Genomic DNA, 24,366 nt, shown 5'->3' with positions numbered 1-24,366 from the left:
ATTAAACTGGTCTGGAAATCAGGATATTTGTTTCCATGAAGCTAACTTCAAAAGCTGTGCTTAGGATCAACCCTAAATACTGTAAGTGGCTTTTACTGAAATTGGTGGTTCTTAGGGCCACAGACAAATATTTGTGCTATTTACTGATTCTGAATTACACAAATATCACTAAAGAAACTTGATACAGCTTCTGACAACCTGAATCAGAGACTGACAACATGCTCATATTAAGAATTATATGTGATTCATTAAAACAAATATCCCTCATCTATTTCACTGTTGTTGTTTTTTACTTATTTCAGTACATAGCACAATCCTGTATGCATGTTTATTTATAAATCCCACTCTGCCAGTAGGGCTTGCTCCCTGGTAAGCATGCACAAGTTCATACTCAAACTCTGCCAGGTGTATGCATGCCTTCTTAGAAGTCCTACTTGTTTCAATGGGACTTACTTGCAAGCATATGCACAGTCTGATAAAAAAATATCAAGACCCAAAGAAATCACTTTTGTTTCTCTCTTGAAAAACAAAAGCAACTCACCATATAGCACTGTGGCTATATCCAAACACCAAGTCTTAGATGCTGCAGAAAGCCTTTTCTAAAATGAAACATCCGTTAACCAAATAGTCAGCCAAAAGTAAATCTAGCTCACTGCGATGGAACTTATTCCCAGATGTGGACATCCAAGGTGCTATGTTGGTCATTTGTACTATTTCACATACTGGTTTGTATCGCAAAAATATCGGAAGTTCAGTACACAAGGCATTGCTACCTTATGTGCCAGGGTTAAACCCTCCTCCTCATTCCCCAGGAGAAGATAGCTGAAATCAGCTTCTGCTGCAATCATATCCCCAATTACCTGGGAGGGTTGCCCATTGAACCCAATGGGATTTCCATCTGAGTAGACCCACATAGTACCACACTTTAGGCTAGCAGGGACTAAGCCCCACTAAACGAGATTGGGCTTAATTCAGAGTAAACATACATAAGATGATATTGTGAGAGAAAGGCAGCCATTAGAAACCCCTGATGATTTGGTTATTTAAAATAAGAGCTTGTGATTGGGGTGGGAAGAGCTCAGGGGACTCTATGTTACCCTGCCCGGGGTCACTCTCCTTGGTCTGGCATTCCCTGCCTTCAGTGGCCCAATACCCATTAACCCTCACCAGCCTCCTTCTCCCCACCCACTCCGCACTCCGCAGGTCCCCCCCATTACGCGCCCTCACTTTCATAGGATGCGAAAGGGGAGGCGCTTTCTTGCTCCCGCCCCGGCAGAAGAAGGAACGGTCCAGGTGATGTATCTGCTGCCGCGGAGGCCGCCCTCGTGCAAACGGAGGCCGGGCGGGGAGAAGGCGCCTTGCACCCCGGGGCGCCCGGCCAGAGGTCAGCAGGATTGGAACCTTCTACCCCCGGAGACAACATTCACCCAACCAGGCGGGCGCTCACAGGTCTCCGGCACCTCGGCGCTCCGAGGGACCCCATTGGCTGCAGCCGGCAGAACCTCCTGGCCAGTCGCGGCTCGCCTTATTACGCTCGCCTCTAATTGGTTAAATGCGGCAGGCTGGAGTCCCGCGGCATTGTGGGTTGGAGCCGGTATGGCTTTTTTTTAAGGTGGACCAAAGAAACTACAAGTCCCAGGGAGCCCTTTCTCGACGTCGTGTGCTTTTGCTGTCACGCGAGAGTATGGCGCGAGGGGGGCTTGTAGGCGGAGAGGATAAACAGAGCGATTCTGTGCGCGCTTATGAGAAGCGAGTTCCGCTCCCGTTCAGCGGGATTTATTCGTGGGTGTGTATGTGTTTCCACAGGGGTTTGCTACCGCAGGTTGAAAAGGAAGTGTTGCAGCGCAGCCCCGTGTATGTATATTCGGAAGTAAGCCCCGCTGCGTTGAATGGCTCTTCCCTCTTCATCTCTGGTTTAGGAATGCAGCCAGGCAGCCTTATTAGCCAGTTCTACTCAGGAGTAAGGCGATGCGGGTGGCGCTAAACCACAGAGCCTAGGGCTTGCCGATCAGAAGGTCGGCGGTTCGAATCCCTGCGACGGGGTGAGCTCCCGTTGCTTGGTCCCAGCTCCTGCCAATCTAGCAGTTCAAAAGCACGTCAAAGAGCAAGTAGGATAAATAGGAAGGTAAACGGAGTTTCCGTGCGCTGCTCTGGTTCGCCAGAAGTGGCTTAGTCATGCTGGCAACATGACCCGGAAAATCTGTCTGCGGACAAACGCCGGCTCCCTCTGCCTATAGAGCGAGATGAGCACCGCAACCCGAGTCGTCCGCTACTGGACCTAATGGTCAGCGGTACCTTTACTCTCAGGAGTAAGTCGTATTGAATTGAATGGGGCTTACTCCTGGGCATGTGGGGCTTGGATAGCAGCCTTAATTTCCTCTTTCACCAGCATGCCTTCGCAGAGTCGTCCGCGACTGGACCTAACAATCAGGGGTACCTTTACCGTACCTTTAAGTAATCATTGGCGGTTGTACCGAGTGCTCCGTACCGGCAGATGGCGCACTCACGCAATCCTTCAGTACTGTTCACGCGAAGAGCAAGAATTTCCCAGCTTGTCCGCAAACTAAGTCACCCGGTTTCTTTCCCGTCTCGATGGTATACTAACGTCTTGTGACCCGGATAAGGCGGGAGCTGAAGCCTCACATCCCGCAACGGCAAACGATGATTGGCCAAGAGCTGTAGCCGGTGCTGCTGGAGGATTGGTGGTTGAAGGAGACGGGCAAGGGAGAGATGAGGAGCGTGTGTGGGAATGAACTGCCGGGACTTGGCGGCTGCTGAGGTGACCGAGAAAGGAGTATTACCGGCAGGGCGAGACGGTGAGTCTGAGCGGCGGCAGCGGCCCTCTCTATCCGTGCTGCGGTCCCAGGATCCGCGGCCCTTGGTACAGGAGGAGATTTTGAATACTTCGGAGGGGGCTAAGGGAGAAGTTGGCCGTCCGGACTTGATGCCCACATAGGCGCCTGAGGGGACCCGCCAATCTCGCCCCGGTGCGGCTGGGGGTGGGAGCGAGTGGCTTGGCGGTGGCCACTGCCCCAGAGCTCCTCGCGCCGGGTGCCGCTTAGCCCCTCAGTTCGTTGAGAGCACTGTCGCTTTCCCTCCGCTTTTCCTAAAAGCGGGCCTTGATCCGAGGCACACTCCAACCTGGGAGCATGTAGCACGGTAGCGCTAACAGTAAAAAAAAAAAAAGAGGGCGAGGGTGCCTCTGAGCATGTGCAGTGCCCCCCTCTTGAGTAATCGCAACCCGTCATCGCGTTGTCGAGGAATAAGGGCACACCGTGGGCAGAAAAGCCTGATTTCCAGCGTAGGCCTAAATCTGGCGGCTCCTTGGATTACAAAATAGGCACTACTTTTTTTTCTTTTTTTTTAAGGAGTCAAGTGAAAGGTCAAAATGCTCCGCTGTCTGAGTTCTCTCTTTGTCTCCCGTGTGAGGACACTGGTTAGACAGCGACTAACCTTGAGAAACTCTGTTCTCTTCTCCTGCTGCGTCCCAGTAAACAACACTGTGGGCCATCGTTGCTAGCACTTTGAAACTTGCCTGCCTGTGCCAGCTCAGTGGTGACTGCTGTAAACAAAAAGCAGAGGCGGGGAAGCAAAGCATTTTGACTTTTTTGTCAGTACTGAGATCAAGATTTGTTTTTGCCACATTTGAATAATTAAGACACACACACACACCAAAAACTTGTATCTAACCTAGCTAGACTTTGTTCATTCTGGTGCTTCTTACATTGCTGGGTATATAAAAGCAAGTTTTGCAGAGAATAACAGTGTGTAGAAAACATAGTTGCATTTAGGTGGAAGTCATTTAGAAATTGCAAGTTACTGTCTTGTAATGTTGATGTTTTGAGAGTGGCTGGGGAAACCCAGCCAGATGGGTGGGGTATAAATAATAAAATTATTATTTTTTAAATTATTATTATTAAGACAAGCATTTTTAAGATGACATAAAAATGAGGAATCTTTGTTCTTTAGGATTATGTAGTTTGTGTATTCTGTTAAAGCTCAGACAGCATTTTGGGGAAGGAGCTACCGTATAGACCAGTGCTCCTGGTGCTTTGCATGCAGAAACTGGCATCTCCAGTTAAAAGGATCAAGTAGCAGGTGATGAGAATGCCTGAGGCCCCAGAGGGCTGCTGTGAGTCAAGGGAGATAATACTGGGATAGATGGAAGTATCCTGATCTCTGATACAAAGCAGCTTCCAGTATACTGTGCTTATTGTGGCAACCAGTGTTTGTACCACAAATGAAAATTATCTGCACCTATAAATTAGGCAAATGTTTTAAAAGGAATATAAAAGCCTTGTATTTCTATTTCATTATCATAGGTATTTGTAGGACTTTAAAATATGAGCATTATTGTTTCAGACTATCTAGCTTAAAATGGGGATAGTGGCAGATGACTAGAGGCCAAGGAGGGGATTTGTTGCTCAGTGCGTAGTAGCGCACATACTATGCATGCATGAAGTCCCCTTTTTGAACTCTGGCATCTTCAGTTGAAAGGATCATGTAGTGGAAGAAAATCTGTCTAAGACTCTAGAGAGCCATTTCCAGTCAGATAGGCTCACCTGGAAGACTGTTTCATCTTTTCCGGTACAGATAGGTACAAAAAGTTAGCCATGTTAGTCTGTAGCAGCAAAAGCAGAAAATGTCATATTATGGCATAAGATTTCATGAATATAAATTCACTTGCATCTGATGAATCATGACTAGAGTCTAATCTCTGAAGGTTTGTGTCATAATACATTTGCTAGCCCTTAAATGTTAATGTGGGTCGGTGGCATGGGGGGGATAGGGGTAGGGGGATAATCACAAATAAGTGGCAGTAGAAAGCCATGCAGGTACCCATAATAATTTCAGATTGCTTTGTTGAGAAGCCAAGGGGAAGTCAAAGTTTGCGAAGAGGGCTCCTGATACTTTCCCCTTCTATGGCTTCCAGAACAGAAACATGGAATTACAGTACGTAAACATCATGTTTAGGTTTGAGAGTGGGGTGATACATTATTTCCCAAATGGGTCAGAGAATAACTTGCTGCTAGCAGATATTTGTGCTTTCTTAAGCAAGTACTGTATGCTTTTGTCTTCTGGAATGATCCATCTAAGTCTAAGAAAATGATTCCAGGTTCAAAGGGATACAAAATAAATGACAGCCCTAAACTGCATACCATGTACTGCATGTGAGAAACTGTCAACCGAACAGCTGCACCAGCAGCTCAAACATCCCATAAACGGTAAACCCCAAGGCAGAGCAACTGAGGTTGCCCGTGCCAAGTTTCCACATGAAGATATTATTACTAGGAGTGGTAAATTGTTGATTAAAACAAGCTTGTAATGAAAGCACTGGCAATGAATAAACTACAACAGTTCTTGCTAGAACTGTCCCAAGTGTCTTGTAGTCCGCTGACTTGTCATTTTTTAAAATTCCATTCAGTTTTTCCATTATGTAGCTGACTAAGAAGTTTAACAAGTTTCCAAAATGATCATAATTATGTTCACATTATCAAATTTGTCTTGTTCCTTTGAGGGACTAAACTGAGAACAGTAGGTATTTGTGGGGGTTTTTTATGATATATGCATTTGATTCAAAAATCCTGAAATACACCATTTTCAGGCCAAGGACATATTGACCCTTAGTCAAGTTGCCATGTAAATGTGGGTATGTGAGACCAAAGTGTAAATGGAGACATAGTGAGAACTGCAGCTCTCAAGGCTACTTTCTGAAAGACTTTCTCACCAACTATTTCATGCTATCTTAAATCAAGTTTTATCATTCATTATTTGTTTCTGTTATAAAAAAATTAAAAAGACAAATTTTGGGCATTTATCACAGGACTGGAAGCAGTGTAAGATTTCTAAAAATTGAAACATTGTGGGGTAAGGCTTAGATGTGCACAATATATAACCAACGTTCCTTGTGAGAGGTGTTTGAATGAAATATAAGCTTCTTAAAAACATAAGCTCTTAAGAATCTTGTCTTTTAATTGTCACTACTTTCTTGTCAGTTATGTTCCATAGATATACAGATACACACATTCAGAGTGGAACCTTGGCAGCCACATTCTGAACCATCTGAAGTTTCCAAAGGCAGCCCCACATAGAACACATTGCAGTAGTCTGGTTGGGATATGACCAAAATGTAGATGACTGTGGCAGAGTCATCCCATTCATTATAAGGGGCAGTTGGGATACAAGCCAATTCTGGTAAAACAAAAAACAAAAGCACTCCTGGTCACTGATAACTTACTGGGTTTCCCCGGCCAGTGCCAAATTCATGAGCACTCCCAAACTGCACACTTCTTCTATCAGGGAGAGTGCCAGTCCATCCAAAACCAGTTGTAAACTATCTTCTGGAACTGGGTAACTCCCCACCCACAGCATCATCTTGCTCTGATTCAGTTTTAGCTTGTTTGCCTGCATCCATTCCAGAACTGCCACCAGGTACTGGTTTAGGATTTCAACAGCCTCCTTGGGAACTGAACATGGAAAGGAAAAGTAGAGCCAATTGACATCAATATACTGATGACACTGCTGACCAAACCTGCTTGCCCGCTAGAACTTTATTTTCAATTTATGGAAATCCTACTTGACAGTTTTTTTACAGAGCCTAAAAGTGATTTACAAATTACAATCAATAAATACTGATTGCGTACTTGCAGTGAAAATTGTGGACTTAGCTTATTTGATATGTTTTCTTCTAGATCATTTCTCATAATTTGAAAAAGTTGCATACAGATACTCATTGTTTCACACTTGTGTTTTTTCTCCCTAGAGTGACTATGGAACATTTGCATTCCATCAAACTGAGGTGGTTAGCTAACAAGATTGTGGAAACCCTAAATTGTTCCAGATGATTTACTGGATTAAGCACCTACTTAGAGTGATATTTGAGCAAGCAGCATTGACTATGGAATCAGTAAGTGTTACAGTGAAGTACAGACCTGCCTAGGTGTTAGGATCAGTGTGAAATACCCTATTGACAGTTCCACACTTTTGAGGGTCATGGGGGAGTAGTGTTTGAGAGGATATTTTTGTGCCTGTGGCCCCCAGGTTATAGAACTCTCTCTCCTCCAAAGTGCATTTGACCTTTTCATCGTACACTTTTTGTCAACACATCACAGTATCCTTTTTTGCCCAGGAGTTAGAGGAATGCTACATTAGAAGGGGTAGTCAAATCTCTGTACAGTGGTACCTCTAGTTACGAACTTAATTCGTTCCAGAGGTCCGTTCTTAACCTGAAACTGTTCTTAACTAGAGGTGTGCTTTCGCTAATGGGGTCTCTTGCTGCCGCTGCGCCGCCAACAAACAATTTCCGTTCTCATCCTGGGGCAAAGTTCTCAACTCAAGGTAACTCTTCCAGGTTAGCTGAGTTTGTAACCTGAAGTGTTTGTAATTTGAGGTACCACTGTATTATAAACACTTTAATTTTTTTATTTATTCAGGCTTTTATGCCATCCTTCACCCTAAGGTTCCAAGGAGGATTACTTAAAACTGGGAGAATAGATTAAAACAATGAAAGCATCAATTTCAATATAATTTAAAAGTGGAGCTTGAAGTCACTACTGATCATCAGTAACTTCAAGCCCTGCTTAATTTGGCTTATATTTCTATTTTTACTATGGCTTGTCATGCTACAAAAGAGAAATGACTCACCTTACGTCAAGGGATTGGCAAGTGAGTGGGCTTGTTTGTCTGCATCCACTTCAAAACTGTCAAAATGGCCTGATGGTGGTGGAGGAACTCAAGGTCTGGCCCACTGGCCAGATTCATTTCCTTATCCTTGCTCTAGTTTTCTGTCCACATGAGAATTCCAGTGTAGATCACATCATTCTTGTTAAAACATACTACATGAAATCTCATGGTAGCTGTTCTGACAGCCGAACAGATTTCCTTCCCCCCTGCACATCCCCAAACCTGCCCTTTTCTCTTTTTTTTTTTTTGAATAGATATTTATTGATTTTCACAATAGAAAAGGGATTTACAAAGGTTTAGAAGGGATGGGGGATATACAAAAAAGCAAAAATACAAAAGTCAGGAAAAACAGAAAAAACCAAAAAATAAAAAAGAAAAAATAGAAAACTATATAACTTATCTTTATCACAGTGTATATTGGGACCTCCTCGGGTTCCCGTCCCTGTGTTTCTCAAACACACTTCCAATTTAGCAAATTCTACCTCTAAATATTCACTTTTAATACTAAATTCTTATTTTCTATTCTAAAATAACCTCTTTTACCTAATCCACAGATTTATTTACCGCTTAATTTCTATTCTTAAAATATTACTTTAGCATATTTTTTTAAATACAATTTAAAATCTTTCCACTCTTCTTCAATTGCTTGTTCTCCCTGGTTGCGGATTCGTCCGGTCATCTCTGCCAATTCCATAAATTCCATCATCTTCATCTGCCATTCATCAATCGTTGGTAACGTTTGCTGCTTCCAGTATTTAGCGATCAACAGTCTCGCAGCTGCAGTGGCATACATGAAAAAGGATACCTTTCTCTTGGGAATCTCCTTCCCTACAATGCCCACTAGGAATGCCTCTGGTCTCTTCACCAATGTGCCTTTTAGCACTTTCTTAAGTTCATTATAAATCTTATTCCAGAAGTCATTCACCAGTGGACATGTCCACCACATGTGGTAAAATGAACCTATTTCTTTCTTACATTTCCAACATTTATTGTCATTGTTGTGGTAAATCTTTGCTAGCTTTTCTGGTGTAAGGTACCATCTGTACATCATTTTCATTATATTCTCCTTTAATAAACTACACGCAGTAAATCTAATATTTTCCTTCCACAACTTTTCCCAATCCTCTATCATAATATTATGTCCCACATCCTTTGCCCACAAAATCATAGCATTTTTAGTTTGTTCATCTTTTGTATGCCATTCTAGCAGCAATTTATACATTCTCGAGAGTATTTTCGTCTTAGGTTCTAACAATTCTGTTTCCACCTTTGACCTCTCAATTTGAAAGCCAATTACTCTATCCATTTTAAACGCTTCATTTATCTGATGGTATTGGAGCCAATCATCCAATTTACCTTTCAACTCCTCATATGTTTTTAATTTAAATTGGTCTCCATCTTGAATCAACAAATCTCTATATTTTAACCAACCGGTCTCCATATTTAATCTTTTGCGAACCTTGGCCTCCAAAGGCGAGAGCCAATTTGGCGTTTTTCTTTCTAATAAATCTTTATATCTGGACCAAACCTTGAACAGTGAATTTCTAACAATGTGCCTTTTAAAACTTCCATGGGCCTTAACCTTATCGTACCACACATATGCATGCCAACCATGAACATTATCATAACCTTCTAAGTCCAAAATATCAGCATTTTCCAATGTAAACCACTCTTTCAACCAGCAAAAGGCAGCTGCTTCATAATAAATTTTAAAATCAGGTAGAGAGAAGCCTCCTCTTTGTTTATCATCAGTCAATATCTTATATTTGATTCTTGGCTTCTTCCCTTGCCATATAAATTTTGATAGCACCTTTTGCCATTCTTTAAAACAACTCAGCTTTTCAATTATTGGTAATGATTGAAATAAAAACAACATCTTTGGCAATACATTCATCTTAATCGTTGCTATACGGCCCAATAAAGACAATTTCAGGTTGGTCCACGTTTCTAAATCCTTCTTAACTTCATTCCATAATTTCACATAATTATCTTTAAACAAATTTAAATTTTTTGCAGTCATATACACTCCAAGGTATTTCACTTTTTTAACAAAAGATAAACCAGTTGTTTCTTGCAATTTCTCTCTCTCTTCCTTATTCAAATTTTTATCTAGTACTTTAGTTTTGGATTTATTCAATTTGAAACCTGCTACCCTTCCAAACTCTTGAATAACTTCCAGAGCCCTCTGAACACTGGACTCTGGATCTTGTAAAGTTAACACCAAATCATCCGCAAAGGCTTTAAGTTTATATTGTCTCTTCCCTACAGTTACACCTTTTATTTCATCATCTTTTCTAATCCTGTCAAGCAGGACTTCCAGGACCGATATAAAAAGCAAAGGAGAGAGAGGGCACCCTTGTCTTGTACCTTTCTCAATTCTAATCTCATCTGACACCATATTATTCACGATTATCTTAGCTTTTTGCTCTGAATAGATTGCTTTTACTCCATTCAGAAAACCATTGCCCGTTCCCATTTTTTCTAAATTTCTTTTTAGAAATAGCCAAGAAATATTGTCAAACGCCTTTTCCGCATCTATAAACATAAGAATGGCTTTTTTGTTTATCTTCTGCTCCAGCATTTCCAAAATGTCAACTATATTCCTAATATTATCTTTCAAATGCCTCCCCGGAAGGAAGCCAGCTTGATCTTGATGTATAAAGTCTTTCAAAACCTTTTTCAATCTGGAGGCTAAAATGTTAGCAAATATTTTATAATCCACATTAAGTAGGGATATTGGGCGATAATTCTTAACTTGCGTTCTATCTGTGTCCGGTTTTGGTATCAGAGTGATGTAAGCCTCTTTCCAAGATTCAGGGGCCTCTCCTCCATTCAAAATTTCATTGCATAAATCCTTCAAAGGTTGAACTAACCAATCTTTCATTGTCTTATAATATGCATCTGTCAAACCATCCGGTCCTGGGGTCTTGCCCGACTGCATTTGTTGTATAGCATATTCCACTTCTTGCGTTGATATCTGTTGAGACAGTAGGGATTTGTTCTCTTCTGGGATCTTATGCAGCCCAAATTTGTCCAAGAATTGCTCCACTTCCTCTTTATTTTGATTTTCCTGTTTATACAATTGTTTAAAATACTTCTGAAAAGCTTTTTGTATCTCTGTCGGGTGCTCCAGATGCTTTCCATCTTGCACTAAACTTACAATAGTGTTCAATTTCTGCCTCTTCTTCAATTGCCATGCCAGTAACTTTCCACATTTATTTGCTGACTCAAAGGATTTCTGTTTCATCCATTTAATTTTAGATTCAATTTCTTGATTCATCAATTTAGAAAATTGAACTTGCAATGCCTTAATTTCTTTCTGCACCTGTTGATTTTTAGGATTTTCCCTCAGTTTCTTTTCTTTTTCTTTCATTTGATTTAGAATCTTTTCTTTATTTGCATTGGCTTCTTTTTTCTTTATAGCATTTTGTTGAATTAGAAATCCTCTCATCACAGCTTTGCTGGCATCCCATACAATTTTTTTCTCCGTTGTAGTCCTTAAATTTATCTCAAAATAATCTTTCAATACTTTTTGGGCTTTCTCCACTACTTTCTCATTTCTTGTTAACGCATCATTCATTCTCCATCTGAAAGTTCCCTGGAGAGATACCCTTAGATCTAATAGTACAGCATTATGGTCGGAGCAAGTTCTTGGGCAGATCTCAACATTGTTTATTTTTGGTCCTAACTCTCTTGTAATCCATATGTAATCGAGACGACTCCACGATTGTTGAGAATTTGAGAAAAAAGTCTGGTCTTTTTCCAATGGATTTTTCAATCTCCAAGTATCAATCAGATCAAAATTTTCAATCAAATCAAAGAATCAAAGAATCAAATCTTTTTTGGTGGGGTGGGGGTGGGGAGAGAGAGAGAATGAAAAAGTTCCATTGCACAAGCATTTGTGTGATGATGGATGATGTTGCACAATGTACTTCTCTTCATACAGAGGCATTGCAGTGCACATCTGCATATTTATTCAAAGGTGTGTTAACTGGGGCTTACTCCCAGGTGATTTGGATTCACAGTGAAACTTAAAGAAACAAATTATTTCCATGATAGGCAGATCATGTTAGGCAGTAATAAAATTGTTTTTCTTTCATCCTTCCAGTTGCTTTGGTCTAGTAAGCCTTATGGTCGCGATAGAAGTATCGTAAGGAAAATTGGCACCAACCTCTCACTGATACAATGTCCAAGAGTTCAGTTTCAGGTAAGATTTTAAATATTTGTTTCAGTTTCCAGAGGGAAATTAAATTAATCTTAGTGGTCAGAGCAAACTAATGGGATCTTGGTCTAGGCCAGGGGTCAGAAAACTTTTTCAGCCATGGGCTGGTCCACCGTGCCTCAGACCATGTGGTGGGCCGGGCTATATTTTGGGGGGGGAATATTAATGAATTCCTATGCTCCACAAATAACCCAGAGATGCATTTTAAATAAAAGGACACATTCTACTCATGTAAAAACATGCTGATTCCTGGACTGTCCACGGGCCGGATAGAGAAGGCGATTGGGCCGCATTCGGCCCCTGGGCCTTAGGTTGCCTACCCGTGGTCTAGGCTGTTGGTACATTTTTGCATCTGTGAATTTGAAAGCTGTGTCAAATATCTCATAACCAGCATACTTTTCTCTAATAGGAAACTACTACAACTGTCTCACAGTTTTAAACAAAACAGTAACCATCAAAAATTAAGGAATGATCATTCATTCATTCATTCATTCATTCATTGCATTCATATATACAGTGGTACCTCGACTTACGAAGACGGTCCGTTCCGCAGCCGTCTTCGTAAGTCGAGGTTTTCAGATGTCGAAGCGCGCGGCAAAAAGACTTCCGGGGTTGTCGACTTCGGAAGTCAAAACCTTCGGAAGTTGAAGCGTTCAGATGTTGAGGTATGACTGTACTGCCTTTCTGCCAAGGCAGTTTACAATTTGTAAGTATAAAAAGAAACAATATAACATGGCGAGTAGAGCAGGCCATGTAGTTTGTCTATGCATGCCTCCCTTGATCTCTTCTTCCTCCTCACATGACAGATGGTGGGCAGGGAGAAGGGACAGTGTATCTGAAGCAGACTTTGATGTTTTACCGGGGGGGGGAGGCTTCTCCAGGTAAGGAGACAATTGCAAATAAAGAGAAAAAATATTATTTTAAAAAGCTTGAAAGGACCAGCCTTCAAGATGTACTAATGCAGTGTTTCTCAACCAGTGTGCCTCCAGATGTTTTGGGACTACAACTCCCATCATCCCTAGCTAGCAAGACCAGTGGTCAGGAATGATGGGAGTTGTAGTCCCAAAACATCTGGAGGCACACTGGTTGAGAAACACTGTACTAATGTGTCGGGTGAGGTGTTGGGAGTTGGAGAGAGAGAATGGATCTGTTGAAGCACCTAAAACAGGCATCCCCAAACTCGGCCCTCCAGCTGTTTTGGGACTACAACTCCCATCATCCCTAGCTAACAGGACCAGTGGACAGGGATGATGGGAATTGTAGTCCCATAACATCTGGGGGGCCGAGTTTGGGGATGCCTGACCTAAAACTTATAGCAAATGTGTTTGTGAGCTTACAATACTCACCTCTTTGTGCTATACACAAAGATACCTTCAAGGATCCTCCTTTTAGGACCTGGAGATACACTACAGCATCTTGTTGAAGGTTCTGTATAATTATTACAATTTACCTTTGTCATTATGTTTTAATAGTTTACATTCTCTATCTTCTGAGCAGCCTGCTAACCCAAGAGACAAGTTTTGCACCTTGTATAACTTCCTTTAAAACTGTACCTCTGTTAGTTGTTTTTAAATTTGTTGAATGTCACAGGGAAACGTCTTAAAATACATCTTATGGAAACATTTATTCAGCAAGATATTGTGATTTGGAAGCTTAATAGTATTGACTCTGGGGAGTAGTAGAGATAGGTGTCATTAAACATTTGCCTACAAGTCCAGGGAACTCTTCCAATGACTATTCTGGTGCACTTCCTAGTGTAGATCTATTCTTTGAAAAGTTTGCTTTCATGAAAATAAAGTAAGCAGTTTTAAAACTTTGCTGTGTGTCGCTGTGTGTCTGTCATCTTAGAAGATGGATTTGTCCCAGTCTTCTTCCTATTGTAGAGTGATTATGCATGTTGTATTAACTTGCTGTAGAGTAACTTTGTGGAGCAGCAGAGCCTATTACTGCAAATGTTGAGTGAGTGATTGTCTCTAATGCAGCTAGAAATTGGCTCTGAACTTGGGAATTTTTAAAATTGAAACAGAGCTCCTTTTGTCTACAGCCCCAGGAGTCACATCTATGACTCTTTTTAAATCTAGGCATGTTGACAGAGTAAATGGTAATTATCATCTTGGATGTTTCCTTCACTGCATACCCGTATTCCCATTCTATGTTATTGTTATGAAACTTTGGAAATGGGGTTCAGCAGTGGCTTGTTAAGGTGTCACTGTGAGTTGAAAAAAAATCTGTATATGGCCAGCTCTTGCACAAAGACTTTCTATGTGCTTAGAAGGGAGGGCTCTAATTGCATTTACTCAACCCACACTTTGCCATGTAAAAGCTGCTTGTGATTCAGCTGTGTTAAGAAAGGTCAGGCAAAGGATAAAAAGTATCAAGAAGCTTTTAACATGTTGTGTTCTGTTGTGTTTTCATATATTCTGTTAGAAGCCACTCAGAGTGGCTGGGGCAACCCACCCAGATGGGTAGGGTACAAAATCATTATATTATTATAACTAGAGGGTTAATAGGGACACAACTCCCTTGTTACAAGAGCTTCACTGGCTACCAGTCTGTTTTCAGGCACAGTTCAAAGTGATAGTTATGATATCTAAAGTCCTGTACAGCTTTGGTCCAGGCTATCTGAAGGACCATATTCTGCTATATGAACGTGTCCAAGCTCAGGTCTTTGAGGGAGGTTTTACTTTTACTCTTGCCACCTTCACAGGCATGCCTCATGGGGATGCAGGAAAGGGCCTTCTTGGTGGCTGCTCTGAGACTTCGGAACTCCCTAAAGAAGCTGGACTAGCTTCCTCCTTGTCCTTTTGCCAGCAATTGAAGTCTTTTCCCCCCAGGCTTCTGGGAACTGGCTGTTCTTAAGGAAAGGCCTCTTAATAGTGTGCTGTACGGTTTTTTACTATCTGCATTTTAGTAGTTTTTTACATTGTTTTAATTCAAAATACAATTTAATTACTTTTTAACAATAACCATTTATATGTTTTTAGCTATTTGTGTTTTATTGATATTTGTTTTAATTTTTGTGAGCAACTGTGAGTCCTAGTTCTGGGGAAAAGGCACAGCATAATTACAATTAAATAGAATAAATAAATAAATAACAGCTTTGTGGCACCTAAAAGACTAACAAATTTCTTGTGGCATAAGCTTTCATGGACTACAGTCCACTAAATCAGATGAGCTTACAAAAGTATATATTATAATGTGTTTGTTTTTAGGGTGCCACAAAATTCTTCATTTTTGCTGAAAGATACAGTACTAACGTTGCTTCCCAGCTGGAGGATTAATATACTGTATTCACTTTCATAGTTATTTCTTCTCAATGTTAGCCTGGAGTTGTATAAGTGCATTTTTGAGTTGTGGAAACACAGTTACATGGGATGGAGTTGGATGAAGAGTCCTAATGAAACATAGAATAGTAGACATTTATAATTAAGTGAAAATCAGATGGAACAAAATGGTGAAACAGGGCTGGGGATGAAGTGTTGACACTTCATGTAAAGGTGGAGAGAAATCGATACATAGAATCTTTGAAGGGCAAACAAATGTAATAGAAATACATGTTTCAAATATAAAGAGCATTATTTTGACTTTTAGAATAATATGTGTTCCTTCAATATAAACAAGTGTAACCTTTTTGGAATCTTAGTTCTGTAATAATACAAATCATACTGTGATTATATGCCAAATACCAGATCAGTGTAGGCTGAGGGTGCCACTGCCACCCAGGATTCTGGCTTTGCATATGCTTGTTCTTTTGCGACGTTTCTGACAATAGTGTCACAGATTTTAAATAAAACTGTGTCCTTGTGATGCATGCAGTTCTGAAGTTACTGTTTTAATTAAACGTGATTTACAATAGCATTCATTCTTCAAATTTGAAAGTGGGAGGAAAGAAATCTTTCAGAGAATTTTACGGTACATTAGTTGTGAATTCTGTGTTTTTATTGTAGTCGTATGACAGTAGCATTTAATTTTACTGAAATCTTGTGGGTTCTAAATTGTTCTTGAAGAGAAAATATATTCAAGTATAGTAATGACTTTAAATTTATGACTACATTGAAGTTAGCTGTTTCAAAATACGCTTGTATGATACATTAAAATGAGCATAGTTTCTAGCCTTTTATAAAAGGTAAAAAGAACAGATGTTTCCTTCCTTTGTTGGTCCACCTGCATTCACACTTCTTTGTTACATACTCACCTGTTTACAGTTAAAATGGGTTTTGAGGTTTAGATGTTACCTCTTTACATGAAAATGGACTGCATCAACAAGGTTTATTTGGGAAAGAAAGGAATAGGAAGCAAGGAATAATATTTCATCTCTCTATCTGCAAAATTTTCTCACTGACCTGCATCCAGAAAATTATTCACCAGGAATAAGAGCTTTGGCCCTCTGGTAAGCCAGGATTCCTGATAATGTAGAGTATCCTCACTCACTGAAGTCTGTTATTTGACACTGAGCTTTTGAGCCTGCTTCTATTGCTTGAAAGCTCGGTAGGACATGAGACCTCCCCTCTCACTTGCAGAAGTGGGGAGAGGATGGCGGTTTCTGTGCTGCTGACCATGCAAAAGCAGCACAAGGGATTGGCTCCAGCCTGCTCCAGAAGCCCAGCACCACAGAGACAAACACCCCTCAGTAAATCCTTTGGCATCTGTGCCAGGGAGGATCAATGGTGGGCACAAATGATGGCTTTCTCTGGAACTGAGCCAGGAATGTGTGAACCCTACAGATATTTCCAACAAAAGTGGGCAGCGGCTAGAGGAGAGAGTATGCAAACATATTCTTCGGGTACGGTTAATGTGGTTTCCAAGCTGAAAAAGATACTTTATCCATTCTCTAAATTGAACAGCCTTATATTATTCAGTTGTGAGGATTTGATATGTGTCACAGCAGCAGAATCAGCTTGCATGCCAAGGTTGAATTCGTGCTTTTTTCTAGATTGTTGCTACACTGAAACTTTTCTATAGCGTTCTCTCTTTCCCTCTTTTTTCTTTCTTTCTTGCTTTAGCTATTATATCACAGGATCGTGTACTGAACCTGCAGTAAGTCAGTTTTGTCCTTTCTCATTAAACTTGATTAAGCTATTAGTGCATGCTTGTAATCATAATGAACTGCTATTAAGAACCATAAATCAAATTAACTTTTAGAGCCTTAATTTTCTGCTTGAGCTTACGTAGGGGGCTTTAACTGCTGCAACTTTTGTTCTGCAACTGTGGGAGAGAAACTATTGAGGCAGTCCTGTGCACACTCGGAAGCAAGAATCACTATATTCAATAGGACTTATTCTGCTCAAGTGGGCATACGATTGCGGCTTTAATAAGACATTGTGACTTTAAAGTTGTAGTATAGTTGGACAAAGAAATGTGTGGTGGGTGATTTGGATGCTTGCCACAGACAGGGATATGGGACTCTTGAACTCCCATCAGCCCTAGCCAACATGGCCAGTGGAAAGAGATAATTGGAGTTGTAATCTAACATCTGGAGGTTTCCTTGTTGGCTACCCGTAACCTAGAGACTGAAGCAGTAAGAAGATGAAAAGCTCTAAACCAGCACTTCTCAAGTTATTTGATGTGATGGATCAGCTACTCCCTCCCCCAATGTGCTAAGAACTAGAAACATATTTGGTCCCTGAAATGCCCCACCCAACCTGGGCTGTGTGGAGTTGCCAGGGGCCAGCAGCTGATGACTCACAGAATAGCACTGGTCCATGGACAACCACTTTACAATAATAATAATAAATTTATTATTTATACCCCACCGATCTGGCTGGGTTGCTTCAGCCACTTTGAGTAGCATTGCTCTAAACCAGGCATCCCCAAACTTTGGCCCTCCAGATGTTTTGGACTACAATTCCCATCATCCCTGACCGCTGGTCCTCTTAGCTAGGGATCATGGGAATTGTAGGCCAAAACATCTGGAGGGCCGCAGTTTGGGGATGCCTGCTCTAAACCAATATGAGCCTGTACATCTGGGAGCTCAAACATGGTTTGCATTAAACTACTGTTAGTGTGAGTCGCAGTTGAGTGTCATGTCTTAATTGAGCTTCAAATGTAGAGTTCAAAACTATACTGCAACTTGCTATTTTACTCACCTTGGAAGTCATGTCAGAGTAACCCAGCGATAGCCAAGGTATAGGTGCACTTGACAATCTCTCTGTCTCTCTCTGTCTGTCTGTCTATCAGTCTGTCTGTCTGTCTGTCTGTCTCAAAAACTAGATCCAAACAGAATATGTAATAGCAAGCCTCTGCTTAGGCCTGTAAAAATTTGGCTCCAAGACTTTAAGGCTAGAAAAATATTTCATATATTTGGAGTTGGCCTAGGGGAAAAAAATCCAAAGTTGCTAGACAGCAGTATCAACCCTTTATGTATTGATCCTGCTGCTTTTTTAGCTTTGTTGGCAGATCTGGAAGCAGATACTATTTGATATTAGAACTGCACCCACATCATTTGGCCACATAGTGCATATTCCCAGTGTATATTTTGCAGTTTCTATCTTTACTCCTATTTCTCACCAAAGTATTACTAACTGGAAGAACACATTGAATGCAGGCCAGGTTTCTTACTAGCTCTGCCATGTAAAAGATTATTCCCCTGTTTACATTAAACTTTAATCTGAACCTTCTTTTGCATGAAAACATTCCTTTTTGGCACTTTTGAAAGAATGGCATTGCTAAATGCTTGGTGAGATTACTGAATTGTCCATGGACTGTAGCCAGTAACTATTAGCTTAGATAACTTTCCAAATTGCAACTACTGTAGTGACATGGTGCAGGTTGAAGAGAAACTTGTATGGCATTGTACACATCGGAAAACAGGTTTATTTGCAATTTGTTGTGCTGTATTAGTTCATGTTTTGTATTTCATAGATTAATTGTGCTAATACTAAAATTTCTGTGTTTAGTTCACAAGCAATATTCTTCAAGGCATTGTGGGATTTAACCCTGGTGTGAAATATTTCTCCCCTTTTCAATCTATTCTCTCCAACATAATAGGAGGATGTTTCATCCTCCCACTACCCTCAAGGAAGCAAAACTATGTTTGAAATCATTGTCAACTTAATGCTATTTGAATTCTAATATGTAATCTTGTCCACTCAAATCTAGCTTCCATCTCAGTCTGCAGAAGGCAGTAATTCTAACCCACTGAGAGATGATGGAGTGGCCTCCCTTGCAGATGTGGGGTGGGTTGCTGAAGAAGAAAGTGAAGTCTTTACACGGCTCAGGTATGTTTTTTGAAGCTGCCCCTCTGTGGTTGATTCTTTAAGTCAACCTGTGTTAAGGGAAGAAACAGTGTGTTGAACTGAACTAGATATCCTGTTCATTTGAATGCTGTCAAGTGTTGTTTCCATGGGTAGAGAAACAGCAGAGTCACCTAGACAGTCACAAGTTTCAGCACCCATGACACTTGGAAGATAGGGAATGAACAATGCAAAGGCAGGTGCTTCCAATGTTTAGATTACTGGGTGTAAGCTAGGACTCTGTAATTTGACATAAACCCAAAGAACTGCCTCTGGGATACACCAGTTTCACTTTGACAATATTAGAAGCAGAGAGTTGCCATATTGGTAAAGTGGGGTTGGGAGGACATTGGTTCCATTTTGCATTACTGAATGATGATCCTACAGTCCATAAAGCAAGAGATGACTGCAGAGAAAGCCACAGTATTGCCAGTGCTCTCTTCCATTCCTGCAGAAATTTATATGCTGTTATGTAGTGTTTCACCTTAAGTGTGACTATAGGTTGATGTGTATTCCTGTGTTGATAGTGACACATGAAAATCTTTTGGCTGCCATTATACATTAAATTTACAGAAAGATGAGAAAGGGGTGGCTGTGTCTTAATGAAAAAAAATAACATTTCCATAGCTGCCAAGTTTTCCCTTTTCTCATGAGGAAGCCTATTCAGCATAAGGGAAAATCCCTTAAAATAAGGGATAACTTGGCAGCTATGCATTTGGGGGATTCAATTTGAAGTGAGAACTAGCTAGGTATGGCAGTCTTAATAGCCTATGCAGCCATTCCCTGTACAAAGAAGTAGTTAAAAAAAAACCCCTCATGCCTACAGAAGGTTTAGGCTGTGTAAGATGCTGTGCACATGGAGCTCCAATCACACAGCAGAACTTCCCCTTCCTCTTCTCTCCCCTTCTCCTCTCCCCACCCCCTCACCATTGCTGCCTTTAAGCTTGTTTGATAATGGGGTGGTTTTTTTTAAAGTAAGTACTACTCTATATTGTTTTGTTGATTACAGGTCAGACGTTTGGTCAAAATCCCAAACATATCCTAGAGGTGAAGGCTGCTCAGGAAGAGATCCAAGTGTTCAAGTACCTTTGCCAAAGCCGTTGCAAGAAAAAGAAGACTCCAAGATTGCTGTGGCCACAAATGATGAAGCTCTGCAGAAAATCAGTGTGCTAGAAAATGAACTTGCCAGTTTAAGAGCGCAAATAGCCAAAATCGTAAGCGTACAAGAACAGCAGAATATGACAGCAGGTATTTTAAAAAAAATTATAACAAAGCTACTTTTATAACTTTTCTCTCAAATTTGCTTTCATTCCAATGGGTCTGATTATTCTTTGCATTAGAAGTGGTGACTTCCATAGAACGAGTTGTGGTATCTCACTTCTTAACTCACCTTGACAGGAGAGAACTAGAAGTGGGTCACACTTTGCTGTTCCATCCACTGGACTATTCATACCTTCGTAAACAATTGCAGAAACATAGGCTCAATGTGATATTGAGTCATTGCTGTGTTATCTGACATTGTTGACTTTAAAGGTGCTGAATGGCAGTAGTTGAAAAAGCTTGTCTGATTACTATTCTGATGTCTAAAAAGAACTTTATGAAAGCTTCAGTTAACATATTTTGGGATTTGAATTATTCTTTAAGCCATATTTCCAACTTATTCATCTCTGATTAGTGACTGCTAAACATGAATTGGAAGACTGCCAGTACTTCTTGGAAGAAGTATAAAGACATTAACTACTTGATTGGCTTGCATTCCCTTTCCTTTGTCTCATTTATCCCCTTTTAATAATCTACTTTTTCATAGCAATCTGAACATGACAGTGGAGGGTATTGGAAGGACGAGAAGAACAACCTTGTTTTCTAGCTGGCAAGGTCTTTAGTGTTACACGTTAAATTTTCTGAGACTGCTGCCAAAATCAACCCAGTATCTGCAATTGTAAGCTCTAAAGCACTGCTGCACTGTTCAAATATGTCTGGTTTGGTCATCATTTTATAAGATGGCTGGTGATGGCATTTCATTTATACATTTGTCATACTTAAGACTTCTAGCATTCTCTAGTGGCTTAAACAGAATCCACACCCATGGGGTAGAAATTTTAAAACTTGTTCAACGCTAGTAAGCCTAACCAGAGAATGGGGTTCCAAGCCCTTTTGGCACCTTCTACTCTTCTTGAGTTTCCTCAGTTGTCTGTCCCCAATTGAAAAATACTACATTGTTTAATGGGCTTTGTTTTTGAAATGATAATCATTATTTACTGAATAATATTGTTGCATAATTAAATGGACTATTTTGTTACAGCTGGAATAAGTTCTGCAGCATCTGTTCCTGCCCTAGCAGGAGTGCCAGCACCGCCCCCACCGCCACCGCCCCTTCCACCTCCACCACCGCTCCAGCAAAACACTTCTGCCATTGATCTTATTAAGGAGCGCAAAGGGAAAAGAGTAAACTCCGGACGGACTTTTATAGATGATGATTCAAAGAAGCCTGAAATACCAAACATGCTAGATATTCTCAAAGATATGAACAATGTAAAGCTGCGATCTGTGAAAAGGTGAATCTACTACAGCTCTCTGTTCAGGAAGGTGGGGAGGGGGGCTTTCAGTGAGGAAACTTAACAATGGATGGTTGCTTAGGTTACATACAGTAGTAAGTAGCCATTCCTTTGCTTAATCAAGGTAACACATACCCCACTGCAGCCCCCTCTTGCACCATCATGCACTTTCAGATTAGGAGGAATATCACATCCCTCTTTAGGTAAAGTTAGCAGCTCAGGGACATGAGATGTGCTGTATCAAATAAGAGGCTGGAAGATGTGTTGTACCATTTGTAGCTGGTAGTACTAGCCCTTCCGGGTTGGGGGGCTGTAGAGAGAGAGAGAGAGGAAGCCAGTCTCTTTGCAGCCATTTGAAGTGTATACAACTCAACAGTTTTGCTCTATTCTTTTGAAGAACAAATGAGAGCACCAAACGAAAAGCAGCCGACCCAACAGATCCTGCCGCACTAATAGCTGAAGCTCTTAAAAAGAAATTTGCTTATCGATACCGAAGTGACAGCCCAAGTGAAACTGAGAAACAGGCTCCTGAATCTGACACCAGGCTGGTAAGCACTGCATCCAAATTATGATTCACTGGACTCTAGTGACTAGGATTTTAATCCTCCCTCCCAGTTCTTCCTTGACCTTTAAAACTGTAGTTGTAGCCAACTGCATATATCTTAAGGATCATGGACTGGAAATTGACCTGGCTTGCCACTGGAATGTGTATAAGTCTCTTTGCCCCCTATGCACACAATTTCTGAGAACTTTTCTGACTTGGACTCTTTCTGACATGCTCCAGCCAGCTAGGGTTGCCAGACTCAATAGAGGACAGGACTTCTGCGCTTTTAATTGCCCTGCTCTCTTTTGAGTCTGGAAACCTTAAAGAGAAACCAGCAGACCCTTTGCTTGGAAATTAAACAAAAAAGTTTCTAAAAGTTAGTCAGAGGGTATGCTGCAACTATTGCTCATTATTTCAGTTAGTGGTCAATAATAAGTATGTAATGAAATAACTTACTAGAGGTACTGGTACACAGAATTTAAGGGGGTTTGGAAAGCAAGACGGACATGATGGTGAAGCCTAATTCTAACTAGAGAGCTTCTTGCCAAACAAAGGTTTACTTGTACTTCAAGAATGCTGATACAGGGTTGACTCCATTTGGTGCCCTGGTCCTAACAGAAGTGCTTTTGATCCTGCAGGTGCCTCTGCTAACAGAAAATGAGGCCGTTTTTGCCAAATCACTCTTCCCCTAGCACCTGCAGGAGATTGGCCCCAGAGAGTTGAGGGGCCTTGTGGAGCAGCAGGGAAGGTATAGGAAGAAAGAGGATTTGTCAAAAATTTACCCACATCATGCTCTTCGGTCAGCAAATGCATCTGCTGGATCAAATGCCCTTATACAAGTGCAAGACCAGTAACTGAATTCCACTCTTTTATTTTTTTGATATTTATGTACCACTGAAGCAACAAAAACCTCTATGCAGTTTATGTAAAGCAAAAACTAAAAATCAAATGTTAAACATTCATATAAATAAAATCAGCAGTTTAAAAACAAATGTAAATATTTATAAACCCTATTTGGTTTTTAAGCTCCATTATTTCGCTTCTGGGTTTGAAAGACCACAAGTAGAAGAAATGTGTAAGAAAAACTTCTGAGTACATGCTAGCTGTAGCCTTGGGTGTATGAACTTACTTCCAATATGTGCAAATCCTTATGCTTACTCTCATTCTCTTTTTATAGTTTGGGCCACACATGCTGAAGCCTACAGGAAAAATGAAGAATCTAATTGAAAACTCTTAAGCGGGGGGGGGGGGATTACCTCACTACAAAAGGACTTTCTACAACTATTTCTGCTTTGTTGAGAAATGAGGTGTCTTGTTTTTTTAAAAAAATCCAGGGGCCTGAGTAATAGGTTTAAGAATATAAATATTGTATTGTGGTAACACAGCTTTTTAGTACAGAAATGTCAATCTGGTATTAGAGTATTAATATACAATACTGTGTAAGAATGACTGACACTCTTAAACACAACATGTGTACAATAATTAAGTTTAAGTTATTATAGTTCCAGTGCAATAACTGGTATAATGTAAGGGGAATTTTTAATGACTTATTTTTAGTTTGTTACACATTAATTTTGAACTACGTTTTGCATTTAGAAATCTCATGCTGTGTTTTCAGCTTCTTTAAATGAAGCACTCAGACTTTACTAAAGCTACTCTACCTCTCAAACAATAACCTTGAAGGAGGCATGGCTTTAAAAACCTTATTTATTCTCCAGCAATACAAACTTCAAAATTTAGTAATTATCTTTCAATAAAGCACCTCATTTTTGCTTCAAAACACATGTTGCATTGCGGCATATTTATAGGCAATAAATTAACCAAAGTTTGGACTTTATTTTTGTACAGGACTAAACATTATAACTGCAATAGAAGTAATGCTGCATATTCTGTGTTAGGAAACTAGGGCAGAATATATAATTTACCAATGGAATGATAAGCAGGGCTTCTTCACCTCAGACCTTAAACTGTAAGGTTACAGAGCCTGGGTTGTATTTTTCTTCTTATTAGTTGTTCTCTTATGATCATTCTTGTCAACATCTGCAGTATTTGTCCCAGCAACTTGACAGGTACCAAGTCCAGTCAGTTCAGTAGGAGTTTGCACTTTTACAGGGAACAAGCAACTGAAGA

General features: G+C 40.6%; 2 protein-coding genes across 6 annotated transcripts in view; one reads left to right on the top strand and one right to left on the bottom strand.

Moving 5' to 3' along the window:
• The window catches only part of ARMC1 (armadillo repeat containing 1), a 17,578-nt gene extending 15,111 nt beyond the window's left edge, over nt 1-2,467 (bottom strand). For 2 of the 5 annotated variants that reach the window (XM_035124972.2, XM_035124971.2), the window contains exon 1: nt 1,228-1,465. The gene's annotated coding sequence lies outside the window, so the exon portion shown is untranslated. Of the gene's footprint in view, nt 1-541; nt 1,189-1,227; nt 1,466-2,448 lie in introns of those variants that run through there. The other 3 variants (XM_060277779.1, XM_060277780.1, XM_035124973.2) reach the window with 3 other exon arrangements.
• MTFR1 (mitochondrial fission regulator 1) lies at nt 1,712-24,366 on the top strand. The gene is made up of 8 exons (XM_035124970.2): nt 1,712-2,816; nt 6,764-6,907; nt 11,792-11,890; nt 19,004-19,122; nt 20,147-20,385; nt 21,440-21,692; nt 22,090-22,240; nt 23,414-24,366. Exons 2-8 carry the CDS (start codon nt 6,842-6,844, stop codon nt 23,471-23,473), a joined length of 987 nt encoding a protein of 328 aa, XP_034980861.2. The 5' UTR covers nt 1,712-2,816; nt 6,764-6,841; the 3' UTR covers nt 23,474-24,366.

Source organism: Zootoca vivipara, chromosome 8 (genome assembly GCF_963506605.1).
Source record: "Zootoca vivipara chromosome 8, rZooViv1.1, whole genome shotgun sequence".
In the NCBI taxonomy this organism is placed as follows: domain Eukaryota; kingdom Metazoa; phylum Chordata; class Lepidosauria; order Squamata; family Lacertidae; genus Zootoca; species Zootoca vivipara.
Note: the sequence above shows the minus strand (reverse complement) of the source record. Positions and strands in the feature narration are given on the sequence as shown.

What these genes read in the sequence shown, in the direction of transcription:
- MTFR1 (XM_035124970.2), top strand. Translation starts at nt 6,842, where the DNA reads ATGATTTACTGGATTAAGCACCTACTTAGAGTGATATTTGAGCAAGCA. An exon ending in CAGCATTGACTATGGAATCA is followed by an intron (nt 6,908 to 11,791) that starts GTAAGTGTTACA and finishes TCATCCTTCCAG; the next exon opens with TTGCTTTGGTCTAGTAAGCC. An exon ending in CTGAATCTGACACCAGGCTG is followed by an intron (nt 22,241 to 23,413) that starts GTAAGCACTGCA and finishes CTCTTTTTATAG; the next exon opens with TTTGGGCCACACATGCTGAA.